Raw genomic sequence first — 15771 nt, forward strand, 5'->3', positions numbered from 1 at the left:
AGAGTTGATATATGCAAGACAGGAACAGGCAATGTGATAATAGAGACAAAGAGTGGAGTGATGCAGCCACCAGCAAAGGAATGCTGGCAGTCAACAGAAACTGGAGGAGAGTAGGAATGGATTCTCCTATAGAGTTTTTAGAGAGAGCAGGGCCCCAAAGACACCTTGATTTCAGCCTACTTAAACTGATTTTAAAAGATCTGTGAATTTTTTTTCCTCTAAGCCATTAAGTCTGTGGTAATTTGTTATGGCATCCAGGAAACTAAACACTTCTCTCTCCATATCAAACCAGCCAAACAGTTCTATTTTTCTGCTTCAATTTGTTTACAATGAAGTCACATTCTTACATAGGTCTCTGGACATGCTTATTTTATTTTATCTGATCTTTTTTGTTAACTTGAGGTTAGCACCCCTATAAAGTTCTACTTTGTTGGCACTAGTCTTTACACATGTTTGGCTGAGTGGAGTTTTCAGAATAGGAGACAGAATGGATATTATGGCATATGATTATCTAAGAAGAATGGTAAGTTTTTACAGCCTGCTCTCAACTTCAACTTTAACTTCTTTTTTTTTTCAACTTTAACTCCCTTTTCTGAATTCAGTCTCACTTCAGTCCTACTACCTGTCTTCATTCTCAGTCTCACTCCTGCACTGAAATCTTCTGCAATTATTTACTTTTAGAAGGGTAAAAATGATTACCACTTACTAGAAATGTTCTTCCTTGATGCAAGGGACCTTGCTGGGAGCTGTACACACTACATGGAAACTGAGATTACATGACCAGCAAATGGAAATGCTGGGCTTCAAAACCAAATCTAATTCAAATGATCCTTCTCCTGTTTCAGCATTTCAGGTGTGGGCTTCTGGGTTGCTTGACAGCCTTCAGAATCAGAAGTTTCCCCAAGTACCTCTCTTTTCCTTCCCAGTCAACCAGTCTGGAGAACAGTGAACTGGATTGTTGCTCCCTCCTTACTCTCCTGTAGTGTAATGTAGAGGGTCAAATCAGCCAAAGCGGGTAGGTATAATGTGGACAATGAGAAAAAGGCGTTTCTTTTCCTTCTCCAAAGCTCCTTAGTTAAGTCTTCTGGATATGAATAGTTAGGCTGTCATGCCAGGAAGCCACTCACATACTGACTTTGACATGTCTTTTTTTAATATTTATTTTTTTAGTTGTAATTGGACACGATACCTTTATTTTATTTATTTATTTTTATGTGGTGCTGAGGATTGAACCCAGGGCCTCATATGTGCTAGGCAAGCACTCTACTACTGAGCCACAACCTAGCCCAATACTGGCTTTGATATCTCTAAAGCAAGTGTTCCTGATATAAAACAACTTGAAATCAATAGCTTGGATAGTGCTTTTTTCCTTTGGTCTTGAGAAAATTATCTGGCCATGCTATATTATCAAACTGACTAAAACCAGAACACCCAATTTGTTTAAGATGTGTCTATTCACTAAATATTTCGGTTTATCAGCAAAGATTGTTATCCACAGCCTGCATATTCATCAAAAGAAACTGTCAAATACCTGCTGAAGAGGAAGGGTTGGTTCCTAACTACCAGGTGCCTCCATCTCACCCTCAATTCTTTCAGAGAGATGACTGTGGAGAAAACAGTGACCAAGAACAACAGTCTTGGCTCCATAATGCCACCACTTGACTCTGTGTTAGAAAACTTTTATTCAATCAGCTGTTTTGAGATACACAGGGTGTTCAAACCCTAGTCCTGCTACATTCTAGCTATTAGACCTACGTTAAGCTAATCTAAGCCTTAGGACCTTTCCATGTAAATTGGAGATAATAATAGTGCTTCTGCACAGAGTACTTGTGAGAATTAAGTCACACAATACATAAAAAGAGTCTGGCATGGTGCCACACATATAATGTGAGTTTTTCATTCAAGCATCAATTATTGAGTGATTACTATGTTCCAAACATGACGCTGTGCTCTGAGGAAACATGCCAAAATAAAAACTGCCATTTAGTGACTGCCTCATTTGGACCAAATATGCAATTTTCATTCTTTCATATGATCCTCATAACAATTTATAAGACATATTATTTCTATTATCTTATAAATGACAAAATAGTTCAGCAAGATAAATAAAGCTCAAGATTACTTATCTAGTAAGTAACAGAACTGGGATTTGAACACTGGTCTATCTAAATCCAAAGCCCATCTACTACATTCTGCCACATAGCCTAACTGATAGCTGGAAAAATAAGACACATGTCCTGTTCACAACCTAAAAGAGGGAAAACATGTATTAAACAACTCATAATAGTGACTCAATAACATCATCTGAGGATTCTGTGTACTAGGCATTGTGCTTATTCATCTTATGACATCTTTGTGAGGCAGATGCTGTTATCACCCTCTTATTCTCCTTACAGACAGGAAAACTGAAGAACCAAGTTTAAGTTGCATGTGCATGACCAATGCAGTCTAGAGCCACTCTAGAGCTAGCAATATATGAGCAGTGTACACTGGGTATTCTGAGAAGTGACAATAACTATGACAATAAATATACTTGTGAGAATCAGAAAAGATTTCCCAAATGACATGTGTGCACTGGAACCTGTAAGGAAGGAAGCACTAGGTTGAGAAAAAAGATAAGATTTAGAAAGTACAAGAGAGGTTCTGGATGGTTCTGGTACAGAAGCCATTGTTTTCCTCCATTGCCCATCACTGACACTCATTGCAATCCTCATTCGCCTTTCCTTTGTCACCACTCCTTTTCAACTGCTAGTCTCATTTAGGCTCTTAGCTTTCACCTTGAGATTCCTTCCCCTGCTTTCACTCTTTAGTCCCCTCTAAACTAAACACAGTTGCAGATTGAGTTTCCTTAAGTACAACCCTGATCACCCAACTCCTTGGCCTCTGAAATCTTTAATTCTCCTACTTTCTCCAGAATAATAATAATAATAATGTGCGCACCACGCCTGGCTTAACTTATAAAATTTTGAGAAGCACCTATCAACTACATAGCCAATTAGCTAATACCCTTAGCAAAGCCTTAGCCCACTTTTCTCCTACCACTTTTCTTTAACACTAACACTGGTTCTTAAATTTTGGTGTGAATCAGAATCACCCTTGGAGCCTTTATTAAAAATACACATGATTGGACTGAACCCTAGAATCTGATTGGTCTCCAATTCACTGCTCTTCAGGCCAGCCCCGCCTTACACTCACTCACGTGACATCATTACCCCTAAGAACATGTATGAAGACAGGAATGGTGTGACTCTACTTTGTGTACCTCCAGAGCTATAAAAAATTGTGCTCTATATGTGTAATATGAATTGTAATGCATTCTGCTGTCACATATAACTAATTAAATTTTAAAAAATATTTTTTAAAAAAGAATGGTTGGGGCTGGGATTGTGGCTCAGTGATAGAGCGCTCGCCTAGCGCGGGCGGGACCTGGGTCGATCCTCAGCACCACATAAAAATAAAAGGCATTATGTTGTGTCCATCTACACCTAAAAAATAAATAAATATATTAAAAAAAAAAAAAAGAATGGTTGGACACTCTTGGTTTGGTGCCAGGCACACTTTTTTTTTTTTTTTTTTTTTTACGTTGGAGGATATCTGTATTGCTGACAGGTGTTTCTAACTCATTGAATTTCATTTATTTATTTATTTATTTATTTATTGGGTACCGGGTAGAGATACATAGGGTGTTCAAATCCTAGTCCTGATTGAACTCAGGGGGATTTTGCCACTGAGCCGCATCCTCAGCCTTTTTTATTTTGATACAGGGTTTCATTAAGTTGCTTAGGGCTTGGCTAAATTGCTCAGGCTGGCTTTGAACTTGGAATCCTCCTGCCTCAGCCTCTTGGGTTGCTGGGATTACAGGTGTGCGCCACCACGCCCGGCTTAACTCATAGAATTTTGAGAAGTACCTATCAACTTTATCAAAATTTGTTAAACTTGCTTTCTCAGCTAATTCGGAGTTTAAATCTTTCTTTCTTCTAGAACCTCCTAATCCTCAAATATCAGCCATCCTTCAAGACTCAGAAGAAATGCCACCCCTCCCAGGCAGGTCTTTCCGGCTTGCCTTCCCATGACTTTTGCATTTAGCTGCACTTTTCTTTTGACACCTTTCTTTCTTTTTTTTTCTTTGGAAGTGTCCAAAAGCCCGGCCACCCAACGAGTTCTCCCTGGACAGGGAAGGACACCCTCATCTGTTGGACCCACCGCAACCCCTAGTCTCAGGTGGGAACCTGAGACGAGCACCATAATTACTGGGGTGTGGGATCAAAGTCTAAAAGTTTTTCCTGCAAGCCTAGGGCACACATACTCCACCACCTCGCATGAGGCTCTTCCCCGTTGTTAAACGTCAAGACACAGGCAAAATTATTCGGCCTAACAGTGGCTTCGAGATCCGAGGACAGGGAATTGTATCGGGGTAAAAATTGCAGGGAGACTAGAGGCGACGCAGAGAGGGGAACCGAAAAGATGCCTCCACCACCTTGTCAGTTCTAGCGCTGGCGTTTGCCTCGGTCTCCAATTGGCTGCTCTTCAGGCCAGCCCCGCCTTACGCTCACCCACGTGACGTATGAACGCCCCGGGATTGGCTGTCTACCCAGGGGCCGCGCTGGGCTGTGGGATGCGGACCCAGGAGCTAGGTAGAGGGAAGAGGACGCGGGAAGCAGCCATGGCTGAGGTCGGAGAGTCTGGGGCTTGGCTGCCATTAGTCTCCCAGGCGAGGACGTGCCTGCTGAGAGTCTGGATCGTAGGAGGTTTAGGCGTTCGGAAAGCGGGTTGTGGATACCTGCCTGGGCTTTTGATTTGAGCCCTGGCTTCGGCCTTACTCCTGTTTCTCCCCGCCAAGGACGGCTTCAGTCGTTCTTGGAATTGGCGGGGTTTGGACCTTAACTTTATTTGAGAATCTACTGCGTGTAAGCACGGTTGTCCTGCGGAGGGATCTCTTCAGAGCGTGTTAGCTAGAGGGTGGGGGAATGAGGGCTTGGAGATGCTGAGGTGTGGTCCTTACCCACGTGACACATTGGAGGTAAGTCCGCTTTATTAATTATGCTAAGCTTTTATATAATCCAGAAGTTTAGGCTTTGGTAGGGTCGGTCGCCCATTGACTGAATTAAACGCTCTTGTATTGAACTCCTTCTAAGTACCCTTTACGGAAACTAGTCCTTATTCTTTAGGAACTCCTAACAGGACTGGTGGGAGAGAGGGGAGAAAACGTGAGTGGATGAGGTGGCAGGTGATGCGTGCTGTGGTGGAAGAAAATGCTGTGAGAGTCAGAGAAAGGTTTGACTGGGGGAAATAGAAAAGATGACATTTGAGTAATCCTAAAATCAAACTTAGGGATTCTCCCCATTGAATGGAATAATGGAAGGCACTCCAGTGTAGCAGAGTGTACGTACAGACCAGAGAAATTAGGAAGATTTATCTGTTGGTTATGGCTGGAGCAAAGCTTGAATTCCATGTTAGGAGTCTTTCTGGATCTTAAAACACAACGTAAGATAGGTTCCACAAGATAGTATTCACATGCTTCTGTAATTCAGAGGAAGGCCAGATACTTCCTTTTGGATGATGGCTTTATGCAAAGTGTCATTTTGGAGGGTCACAAACTGGAGAGGTGGGATTGCTGTATGGGAAGGATTTCTACTAAGGGAAATAAGAACTTCCTGCATGGAAGGCACAAGGTCAAATAGCGGATTTAAGAAGAGTATGGGTTGGGTAGACTGTAAAGTACATGTTAGGGTTATGGTATTAAAGATACATCTAGGGCTGGGGATGTGGCTCAAGTGGTAGCACGCTTGCCTGGCATGCGTGCGGCCTGGGTTCGATCCTCAGCACCACATACAAACAAAGATGTTGTGTCCGCCGAGAACTAAAAAATAAATAAATATTAAAAAAAAAAAAGATACATCTAGGTCTGTTTTGTTTTGGTTTGGGTGCTGGGGATTGAACTCAAGGCTTCATGCGTGGGTCAGTATTGAAACATGGAGAATGCTAAGCATAGCAGTTTGGGTTTTATTTCTTGGACCATGGGGAATAATTGAATGCTTGAGAGTAATGAAATAATCACACCCCCATATTTTAAGGTTAGTGAGGGTGTATGTTGGATGGGAGAAAAGCTGGAGGCAGTCTGGTCTAGTAGAAGGAACAAAAATCAGGCAATCATGGGCTGGGGTTGTAGCTCATTGGTAGAGTGCTTGCCTACCACAGGTGAAGCACTGGGTTTGATCCCAGCATCACATAAAAATAAATAAATAAATAAAGTTATTGTGTCCATCTACAACTAAAAATATATATGATTCAGAGCTCAGGATTCCTCATAGATTTCATGATTTTAGGCAGATTTATTTAAATTAAGCTCTCAGTTCCCCCTCCCCACCATTTCTGACATATTTGTTACACTTGTAAGGGATGAAGAGCTAGCCCATGTTTAACAGGAACCTAGTTAGTTTCTGTCTCCTTATAGGGCTTAGTTGTTGAAAGACAAACATAGATCAAAAGCTGACCATTTTTAATTATGGAATATCAGTCTATTGACATTTTACAGACAGGAAGTAAGTATATGATCACTCCAGAATTGTAATTCACATATTGACAATATGATGACAAATGTGTGGAGAAAGTGACTTTGTGATACTGGTATTTTTCTATGTAAGCAATAGTATACAACCAGAATATATCACTTGGAATAAACTAAGTGTAGTCAGCTTTCTCATTCAGAAATTCATTATTCACGTTGTAGATTACTCAGGATTTGCCTTGCTTTATCTTGCCAATGGCCTCCCACATTAGTGAAGGATAGGAACCTGGATGCTATTAGTAGAAAAATAAATCTGATAATCAGGCCCAGTTTCTCTCTGATGTTAATTTGCTGTAGACTTTTAGCAAATCATAGCCTGAGTCTTGGATTCTTAAATTAGAAGATTATTGTATAAAAATTTTGTGACTGTATTTTTGCTTGTTTTAGAGAGAGGGTCTTGGCTGACCTCTAATTCCTGACCTCAAGTGATTGGAATTCCTGCCTTAGCCTCTCAGGTAGCTGGGACCACAGACATGTGTCACCATGTCCAAAAGCATTGTGATTTTTATCTTTCCTGGTAGAATTATAAATTGAATTTTATATTTAATGAACTGGACTTTATAATTTTCTTTTTGGTACCGGGGATTGAACTCAGGGGTACTTGACCACTGAGCCACATCCCTATCTCTATTTTGTATTTAGAGACAGGGTCTCACTGAGTTGCTTAGTGCCTCGCAGTTGCTGAGGCTGGCTTTGAACTTGTGATCCTCCTGCCTCAGCCTTCTGAGCTACTGGGATTACAGGGGTGGGCCACAGTGCCCGGCTTGAACTTTATAATTTAGTAAGAAAGTCTTTTCTAAAGCTTCTGCTTTAGAACTATAAATTCTATAAATTTTTTTTTTTTTTTTTTTTTTTGGTGCCGGGGATTGAACTCACTGAACCACATCCCCATCCTTTTTTTGTAATTTATTCAAAGACAGGGTCTCAATGAGTTGCTTAGGGCCTTGATAAATTGCTGAGACTGGTTTTGAACTCGGTGATCTTCTATCTCAGCCTCCCAAGCTGCTGGAATTACAGGCATGTGTCACCACACCCGGCTTATAAATTCTTAACAAACATCCCTGAGATTTTATCATGCATGGAGTCAGGGCTCTTTTAAACAAAACAAAACAAAAAAAAGTGTTTCTGAATGGTAAATGCTTCTCTACTTGCCTCTGCTTCAAAATAAAAAAGTTCCCCCCCAAAACAAAACTTGGTCAAGTTTGCATTTTTGTACAGCAGAGTTACTGAAAGCATAGTAAAGATAAAATATTGGAATCCCATGATTGGAAAAATATCTAAAAAGAAACTTGTTTTTCATAGGTAAGCCTAAGTTTTCTTGGATGTGTAGGACATTCAGCTGCTTTTAGGTAATACAAGGTGAAATGTAGTGATGCAATGATGAGCGAAGTATAGACTGACCTGGTATTGCCATTGCTTTAATGTTGGCTTTGACCAGGGTATGATCCCTTAATCTTCTCTCTGAGCTGATTCTGGTTGTGGTTTTAGAACACACATGTTCTAGCTTGTTTGGATATTGGTGTTATGTATAAGTTTGTTTTTGATAAATGTTTGAATTATTGATACTTTCATATTTCTCTTTTTAGGTTGAGGTGGAAAATCTGGCTTTGAAATCTTCGTGAAGGACTGCATCATTTCAATCCTGAATCTGAATCAGTTCCCTTATTGACTGTATGAAAAATGTTTTCATTAACTGTGTTATTTGTTTGGTAAAACCTTGGAGGTTTTATAAATTAAAAAAAATATATGTACTCTTTTGTGGTATGTAATAATTTTAACATTTTAAAATTCATAGGATTGCTGGGTGCCATGTTGTACGCCTGTAATCCCAGCAGCTTGGGAGGCAGGAGGATTGTGGGTTCAAAGCCAGCCTCAGAAAAGTGAGGCACTAAGCAACTCAATGAGACCCTGTCTCTAAATAAAATGTGAAATAGGCAAGGGATGTGGCTCAGTGGTTGAGTGCCCGAGTTCAATCCCAGTACCCCTCAAAAAGAAAAAAATCCATAGGATTTTTCTTAGCTACTCCATTTAGAAATTTAGCAGTATCATCTTTATGCTATCAGAGAATGTACTTTGAGTTGCTAAAATGAGGAAAGGATAGAAAAACACATATCTCAGCAAAGGCGCTTAAATTATTTTTATCCATCCTATTCTATTAAAGATTTCTTTAAAAACCCATGTTTTCACCAACCTGCTAATCCAGTGGCATAAATTTTCCCATATAGGCTTCAGTGTTTCTATAGCATTTCTGAAACAAGGTATTTCACACAAAGTTGATTCTTGATGTAGGAACAGAGAAATGTTGTTCTAATTATTGGATTACCAAAAAAAAAAATTTAAATGCAAAATGTTAATAATTAATACCAAAATATATAAGAAGCCAAACATAGTCTGAATGAAAATTTATTTTAAAAACATGTTGAGTAATCTTTTAAGTTTCCACATAATCATGACAGCATGGAATAGTTTTTTGCCAGAAACATTTATTCTTAAGATTTTTACTTGATTGTTTCATAGAAACTTTAGTAATAACCAGAATAATTCATACGAGTTGAACAAACTATTATTAGCAAGCAGAAGGAGCTTATTGAAAGGTGTTTTTATTACTCACAGTTGGATAACTATGTTATATTATCTTTTCATGGCTTGCTAGCTTTGCTTTCACATTGAAATTTTCATACTCTATGTAAACTTTTTTTTTTCCTATTTTTCTTCGACCACTTTCCCAAGAAAGAGATTATGACTCATAAAAGAATCTTCAAAGCTGATACACTATAGCAGATTAACAAATGGTTCACAGTATGTGGAGGGAGTTGTTTTGCTCTATATAAAGAGCATTTGTGAACTGATAAAAAACTCTGCCTCACAGGGAGATAAATGCCTTTTCCAAAGAAGTCCTGCTTCCTCACCACCCAACTATGAGGCCTAACCTGGGGTTTTCTTGAGTGCTTCTGTACCTCTTATTCTTTGAGAAGAAGAAAAGCTTCTGTACTAATTTTTGTCCATCTCTATATTGAGCCTCATATGCCCTATAATCTTGATTATCCTAATTTTAACCAGCTTGGTCAACTGTAGAAGGGGTCTAAAGAGCAGGCTAAAAGGATAGGATCAAGTAGGTATGTTTTTTAAAGAAAACCATATGTTGTTTAAGTTAATATAGTTAATGAATTGGGGCAGAGAAGTATCAGTGCTATATACCATGCTGAAAAACAACCCTGTGGCCTTACAGTGCAACACTTAAGTTATGAGACAAGATGCTAATTCCTTTTAGTTCTCAGGAGAGTACAGTTTAATTAGATGTTGTACTTCTGTTGGATAACCTGTGATGGGACAAGCTTGGTGACTCCTCACATAATTAAACACACAGCGATAACAAAACACATAACCAGAGGTGGCAAGAACAGTATCATTCACCCGGGTTTTACGGCACAGAGGGCACACAGTCTTCATTTTGGGTAAGAGGGGAGAGTCAGAGTTGTAGTCTAGGTGTACAGGTGGTGGTGGGGTAGGCAGTGCAGTTAGTGATTTGATGGTTTCTTGATTTTCAGATGAGTACCACCAATCAAGGAACTGCAGGAAGAATACACCAACAGAAAGGCCAGTTGAGAGGGATAAGGCAACACCCCCCATAGCTTTCTTCAGAACTGACTTTATCTTCTCACTAACACTGTTAGGAAGAGAACAAGGAGGCAAAGAGAAAAATTGTTTATCTAGTTATAATCATAGAATGACCAAAATATAAATGCAGTTCTGCACTTTTCATCAAAATCTCTGATTTGGGAATTGACTTGTTGCTAGATGGGCATCCTTTCTTCTTAAGGATCTATTCTAAATGATTTCCTCTTTCTGACTCACAGTATGGACTGAACTTTTTTTAATAATAAAAAGTTAAAGTTTTGGGGTTGGGGCTATAGCTCAGCGCTTGCCTCGCACATCAAGGCACTGGGTTCAATCCTCAGTACCATATAAAAATAAATTAGTAAACAAAGATATTGCATCCATCTACAACTAAAATAATATTTAAAAAGAAAAAGTTAAAGTTTTAAGAAAGAAATTAGTAGAGAATTTGATTATGCAGACTTTAGTTGAAGATAGTACATCCAGAAAAAAATAATTTGGGCCGGGGTGGTAGTGCAGTGGTAGAGCACATGCCTAGCATGTGTGAGGCATTGAGTTCAATCCCCAGTACCACATAAAAATAAATAAGATGTATTGTGTCTACCTACAATAAAAAATATTTAAAAAAAAAAGAAAAAAACAATTCTTTTACAAAAATATCTCAGCATCATTTTATTATACACATACACACAAAGGAACTTGTAGGAGAACACAAGCACTAGCTAGAAGTGATACAATACGATTTAGAATTGTATTGCTTTGTCTTGAATCTCAACTCTACCATCTTCTAGTTTTGCAGTCTTCGCCAAGGAGTAAAGGTTTGGTTTCCTCAACTGTTCAATGGAGAAACTGCATTTACTTCATTGGGTTGTGATCAGGCTTAAAAGTGGATGTACGGGGGCGGGGGGCATGCGTGGGGCATTGGGTTCAATCCTCAGCGTGGGGCATTGGGTTCAATCCTCAGCACCACATAAAGGTACAATGAGGATATTGTGTCCATCTAAAAAAAAAGAGTGTACATAAAGCAAACACCTAGTCTGGGGCCTAGCATTAAAATGTAATTAGTATGATAGTGCTACCAAGATGGCAGTCCTTGTTTTATGGACACAAGGAATAACTTTTCTATGACTTTATAAAACAAAAATAGACTGAGGGAGGTAAATTTCATAAAAGTGGAATAAGATTTTAGAATTTTTTAAAAGATGTTTTGGGAGTGTTAAGGCCTTACCTCCTGGCTGGTTGCTGCATCCTGCCAAATTCAGCTGATCTGTGCTCCAGAGCTTGTATATCCTGAATTGTCAGTCGACCTAGCCGAACTCCAGCCAGCTTCAGCAGGGGTGAGTGGTGCTGAGCTTTTCCTAGGATGTATTGAAGTTGTTGTACAAGAAACCAACCTTCCCAGGCCATATTAACAAATGGATAGGCTGCCAGAAAGGCTCTGTAAAATCGTTTCCAGTGGGAAGAAGGAGGATGAATGGAATATTCATCCTCTTCTCTCAGGCTGGAGACCAGCTTCTCCAGCTTCACTTTCAGATAGGGAAGAAGAACCAGGAACATAATTGATTTCCAAAGCTGCTTCTTGGGGAGACCTGAGCTGGCCAGTCTCTGCAACCTGGGAGAGTCCCCCATTACAACGCGCTTTAAGCCATAAAAGTTCTCAGAAAATGAGGCACTGGTTTTAGACAAATAGTGCTGCTGGAGCAGAAAATCTAGCAGAGTAAAGATTTCATCAAACCACCTCCAAAAGAAGCCACATTGGGCAGGATTGGATTCTGCAAGAACCTAAAGCAAAAGAAATCAAATGAAATTCTAGTACACAGCTACTATACCATGAATTTACATTTCCTCCTCCCCTTTAAATTCTATTTGGCTTAAACAAGTCAACTCCTTTTGGGGTCTAACAATGTCCCTCAAGTGCTAGGTACTGAGTATGGGACTCAATACTGATGGACTAAATATCCATTAGGCCATGAGAAATCAATTATAAACAAATTACTTATTTCAAACCCTAGGCTGTCAAACAATAGTTTGGTATTTTTACCCAATCGTTCCTGACACCTTTCAGAATACCTTACCTTAACCACATGCTGCAGAGCAGGTCTCACTGCTGTCATTAAACTGTCCTGGGCTACCACCTCAAAGATGGATGGATGGTCATCAGCCACAGAAGCAGTTGTAATGTGCGCTCCGTGCTCAGCCATAGTGTTCTGTGTATATTGGGTTTCACTTTTCCCACAAACTCCCTAGTAAGCATGAACTTTTAAAGAAAGTTTTTATCCGATGGGAGCTGCATGACATCCGGGACTTCAAATTTGTTTTACGGGGAGATTCAACTGAGAGGAAAAGATCTCTTCTGCAGGGGAAGAGTGGACAGATGTCAAAGTGAGGTTAAGAAGAAAGTTAACTTCCGCGCGCTGTGAAGTGATATGTGGGTAGGGGGCACCTTCAAATGCTGCACTTTACAGGGCAGAGCGAGACTAGGGACGGGTATGGGCTAAGGAGCGCTGGCCTCTCGACCTGCAGTCCTGGAGCTGCGAATCAGCGCCCCTGTGAGGGCTGAAAATCCAGCCAGCTCAGAGGTATCACAGGTGCCACAGCGAGGGCCCGGGACGCAAGGACGGCTCCAGCTGTTGGCTACAAAGTACCCCTGTCGACGCTCGTCCTTGCTTGCTGACCCCAGGCGAGGCGCAAAGTGCCCACGACGCCACGTTAGAAAGAACGTCTCGGCTTTGCTTTATGACAGAAGCCGCACCCGGAAACAGAAGCCGCAAGGGCCCCAGGGACGGCCGGCGGAAGAAAGGCGCTCTAGTCCCGAACGCAACACTGAAACCGGAACAAGGGTACTCTATGACCTACACCGGGACTTCCGCTTCCGTCTCCTTTTATTTAGGAGGTAATAAGGAGCTTGGTTTTGCAGATGGATTTTCCGCTTTTTGTTTTTTGCTCCCTTAGAAGGCTCTGCCGCGGTGGGAAGCCACCCTTCCGACCCTCTCTGCGCAGGTCTTTCTGACATAGTGTGGCGCCGGGAGGTGGAGCTCCGGCCCCGCTGCCGAGGCCTGTTTTCCCTGGGGCCAGCGAACCCGGAGGGTAGGGAGAAAGGGAATCTGGAGGTGAGAGGACACTTTTCTTACACACGTGGCGGGGCTGGTGCTTAATTTTTCTTCTGCAGCCTTCGGGAAAGGATTTGAAGCGACCCGGCAGAGAGAGAAGCTCTGGCTTTTTTGCATCCAATTACAAAGAAGGATTACTGGAATGAGAAAGGCCCTCTTGTTCGTCAGAACTTGAGACAATTACTTTTCAAGCTTGACTGTCTCTTAGATGTTACATTTAGTTAACATTTCTAGGCACTTTTTATATTAGATGAGAATGGTTTCCTGCCTTCGTACCGGGTAGGAAGTTATGAATACAGTGCTAAAGCAGAGGGATCCTGATGAATTCTAGGATGAACTGGGGCGCTTTGACACAGGAGGTGCTTGGAGCTTTTCATTTTGTAAAACGAAACTAATGTAAAATATGTAGGCTTTGCAAAGTACAAATTGTATACAACTTTACCACCTTTGAGTCTGATTCAGTTTTATTGGACTTGGATTTAAGAGTTCAACTCCTCCCTTATTATCCCTTCCCTATCTCAGAACTAAAGAGCTAATAATGAAAGTATTATTCACTGTGCTAGAGGTAGACAGTAGGTACGCACACTTAGAACCCTCAAAAAACAAAGTTTGGGTTTAGTTTTGTTTCAATCTTGAAGTTACCTTTAATTATGGTTCTAAAATGTTTTTTACTCCACTAAAATAACTGAGAAAGTCTAGTTGATGTGAGATTTTTTTAAAATATTTATTTTTTAATTCTCGGCAGACACAACATCTTTGTTTGTATGTGGTGCTGAGCATGGAACCTGGGCCTCACGCATGCCAGGCGAGCGCGCTACCGCTTGAGCCACATCCCCAGCCCATGTGAGATTTTTTTAAGGACTAGAAACAACGTTTCTACATTAAGCATCTCGTACATAATAGGTGCTTGACCATTCATAACATCAAAAATACAAAGTTGAGGGCTGGAGATATAGTTCAATTTGTAGAGTGCTTGCCTTGTATACGCAAAGCCCTGGGTTCAATTCCCCAGCATCACATACACACATAAGAAAGTTGAGAAATAACATTAACTAATAAACGAATGGGAAATTAACATTGTATCAACCAGAATTCTTTTGATTGGAAACAATAGAAACAAACAGACCAATTTAAAAAAAAAAAAAATTATTACAAGTATATGAAGGACCTAACAAACCAGCCCACAAAGGACAGGAACTTCACAATCCTATTGGATTTTTTTTTTTTTTTTTTTTTTTTTTTTAATGTGGTGCGAGGCCAAACCCAGGGCCTCACACATGGGAGACAAGTAGTCTACTGCTAATCCCCAGCCCCAGCCCCCTATTGGGTTTTTCTAGCAGGATTTAGCAAAGTCTCATCCAGGCAACATTATTGCAGTCAGCAAACTTCAGTTTCTTTATATTTGTCATTGTGCTCATAATTCAAATACCAATTATCTAATCTTGGCTCAGTTTCCCCTTCCACTCTCTATTTCATTCTTAGATGGGAAAGAAGACATCTTGATGAATAATTCCATGAGGATACTCCAAAAGTAAAGTGAAGTTATTACATGAGAAAGGAAAGGCTGTTTAAAAAAATCAGTTCTTAATAGTCAACAAATAAATACCTCATAAAAAAGTCCCACCCTCAAATGTATAGTACAATGGAAGAGGTGATTATATGTATTGTACAGTACAGTAAGAAGTGACTGTACTTTATATTAAAAGGCATTAAAAGAAATCACATAGGTTAATAGAAGTACCAGCTGGAAGAGATAAGGCTGTTCAAATTAGCTTAAACAGAAGCCAAGTATATTGGTCCATGCAAACAAATAATGGGAAGATCGGTGTTTTAACTTCATGTTTAATCTCAGCTTCTCTCTGCCAGTTGCTTTTTAATATAGTGACGTAACCTGGTACTGCTGCACTCACATGCCATAACAGATGTCCACTAAAGTTTTGTGGATTAGATGGACCTCAAAAGATTAGTACATTTGGGGCAAGTCACAGTAGTGGTAAAAGGGCTTTCCAGGTTAAGGGAGAAATGTAGAGTATATGTAAGGAGAAAGTGGTTTCATTTGTTTAACCATAGGGCAACAGCAATAATGGAGGCTATGTTGAAAAGTAGATTTAGGTGGATTATAGAAGGCCTTAATTGCTGATTTTAGAATTTATTCAAGAAATACTGAGAGTTGTTTTTTTTTTTTTTTTTTAAGGGGGGGTTACTGGAGAGTGAACCTAGAGGTGCTCTACTAACAAACTACATCCCCAGCCCTTTTTATTTTTATATTTTTTCTTTTCAAATATCTTTATTTTTAAATTTTTAGTTGTAGATGGACAATACCTTTATTTATCTTTATGTGGTGCTGAGTCTTGAACCCAGTACTTCACACATGCAAGGCAAGTGCTCTACCACTGAGCCACAACCCCAGCCCCCCTTTTATTTTTTATTTTGGAAAAGGGTCTCACAAGTTGCTTAGGGCCTCATTAAATTGCT

General features: G+C 40.1%; 2 protein-coding genes, 1 long non-coding RNA gene and 1 other non-coding gene across 5 annotated transcripts in view; 3 read left to right on the plus strand and 1 right to left on the minus strand.

The window, feature by feature from the left end:
* Positions 1-4608: 4608 nt before the first annotated feature.
* On the plus strand, positions 4609-8319 carry LOC114082704 (uncharacterized). The gene is made up of 2 exons (XR_003581018.3): positions 4609-5020; positions 8155-8319. It is a non-coding gene; the product is annotated as an uncharacterized lncRNA (long non-coding RNA).
* Positions 7941-8037, plus strand: LOC114082722 (Z30 small nucleolar RNA). Its single transcript, XR_003581021.1, has one exon. It is a non-coding gene; the product is annotated as a Z30 small nucleolar RNA (small nucleolar RNA).
* A 636-nt stretch (positions 8320-8955) lies between the features above and the next one.
* Positions 8956-12930, minus strand: Pex12 (peroxisomal biogenesis factor 12). Of its 2 annotated transcripts, none has more exons than XM_027923827.2 (4): positions 12832-12930; positions 12262-12539; positions 11415-11968; positions 8956-10235 (listed from the first exon to the last, which is right to left on the minus strand). In XM_027923827.2, exons 2-4 carry the CDS (start codon positions 12385-12387, stop codon positions 9836-9838), a joined length of 1080 nt encoding a protein of 359 aa, XP_027779628.2. In that variant the 5' UTR covers positions 12388-12539; positions 12832-12930; the 3' UTR covers positions 8956-9835. The 2 variants fall into 2 exon arrangements, with proteins under 2 accessions (XP_027779628.2, XP_027779627.2); XM_027923826.2 differs by having other exon boundaries at positions 12704-12930.
* A 172-nt stretch (positions 12931-13102) lies between these two features.
* Positions 13103-15771, plus strand: part of Ap2b1 (adaptor related protein complex 2 subunit beta 1) — a 113901-nt gene continuing 111232 nt past the window's right edge. Inside the window, exon 1 of the mRNA XM_071603566.1 lies at positions 13103-13296. The gene's annotated coding sequence lies outside the window, so the exon portion shown is untranslated. The remainder of the gene's footprint in view (positions 13297-15771) is intronic.

Source organism: Marmota flaviventris, chromosome 17 (genome assembly GCF_047511675.1).
Source record: "Marmota flaviventris isolate mMarFla1 chromosome 17, mMarFla1.hap1, whole genome shotgun sequence".
Lineage (NCBI taxonomy): Eukaryota > Metazoa > Chordata > Mammalia > Rodentia > Sciuridae > Marmota > Marmota flaviventris.

Coding starts and splice junctions, on each gene's coding strand:
- Pex12 (XM_027923827.2), bottom strand. CDS start 12,387: ATGGCTGAGCACGGAGCGCACATTACAACTGCTTCTGTGGCTGATGAC. Junction 11,969..12,261: donor CTCTGCAGCATGTGGTTAAG/GTAAGGTATTCT, acceptor CTTTTGCTTTAG/GTTCTTGCAGAATCCAATCC. Junction 10,236..11,414: donor ATGCAGCAACCAGCCAGGAG/GTAAGGCCTTAA, acceptor TCTTCCTAACAG/TGTTAGTGAGAAGATAAAGT.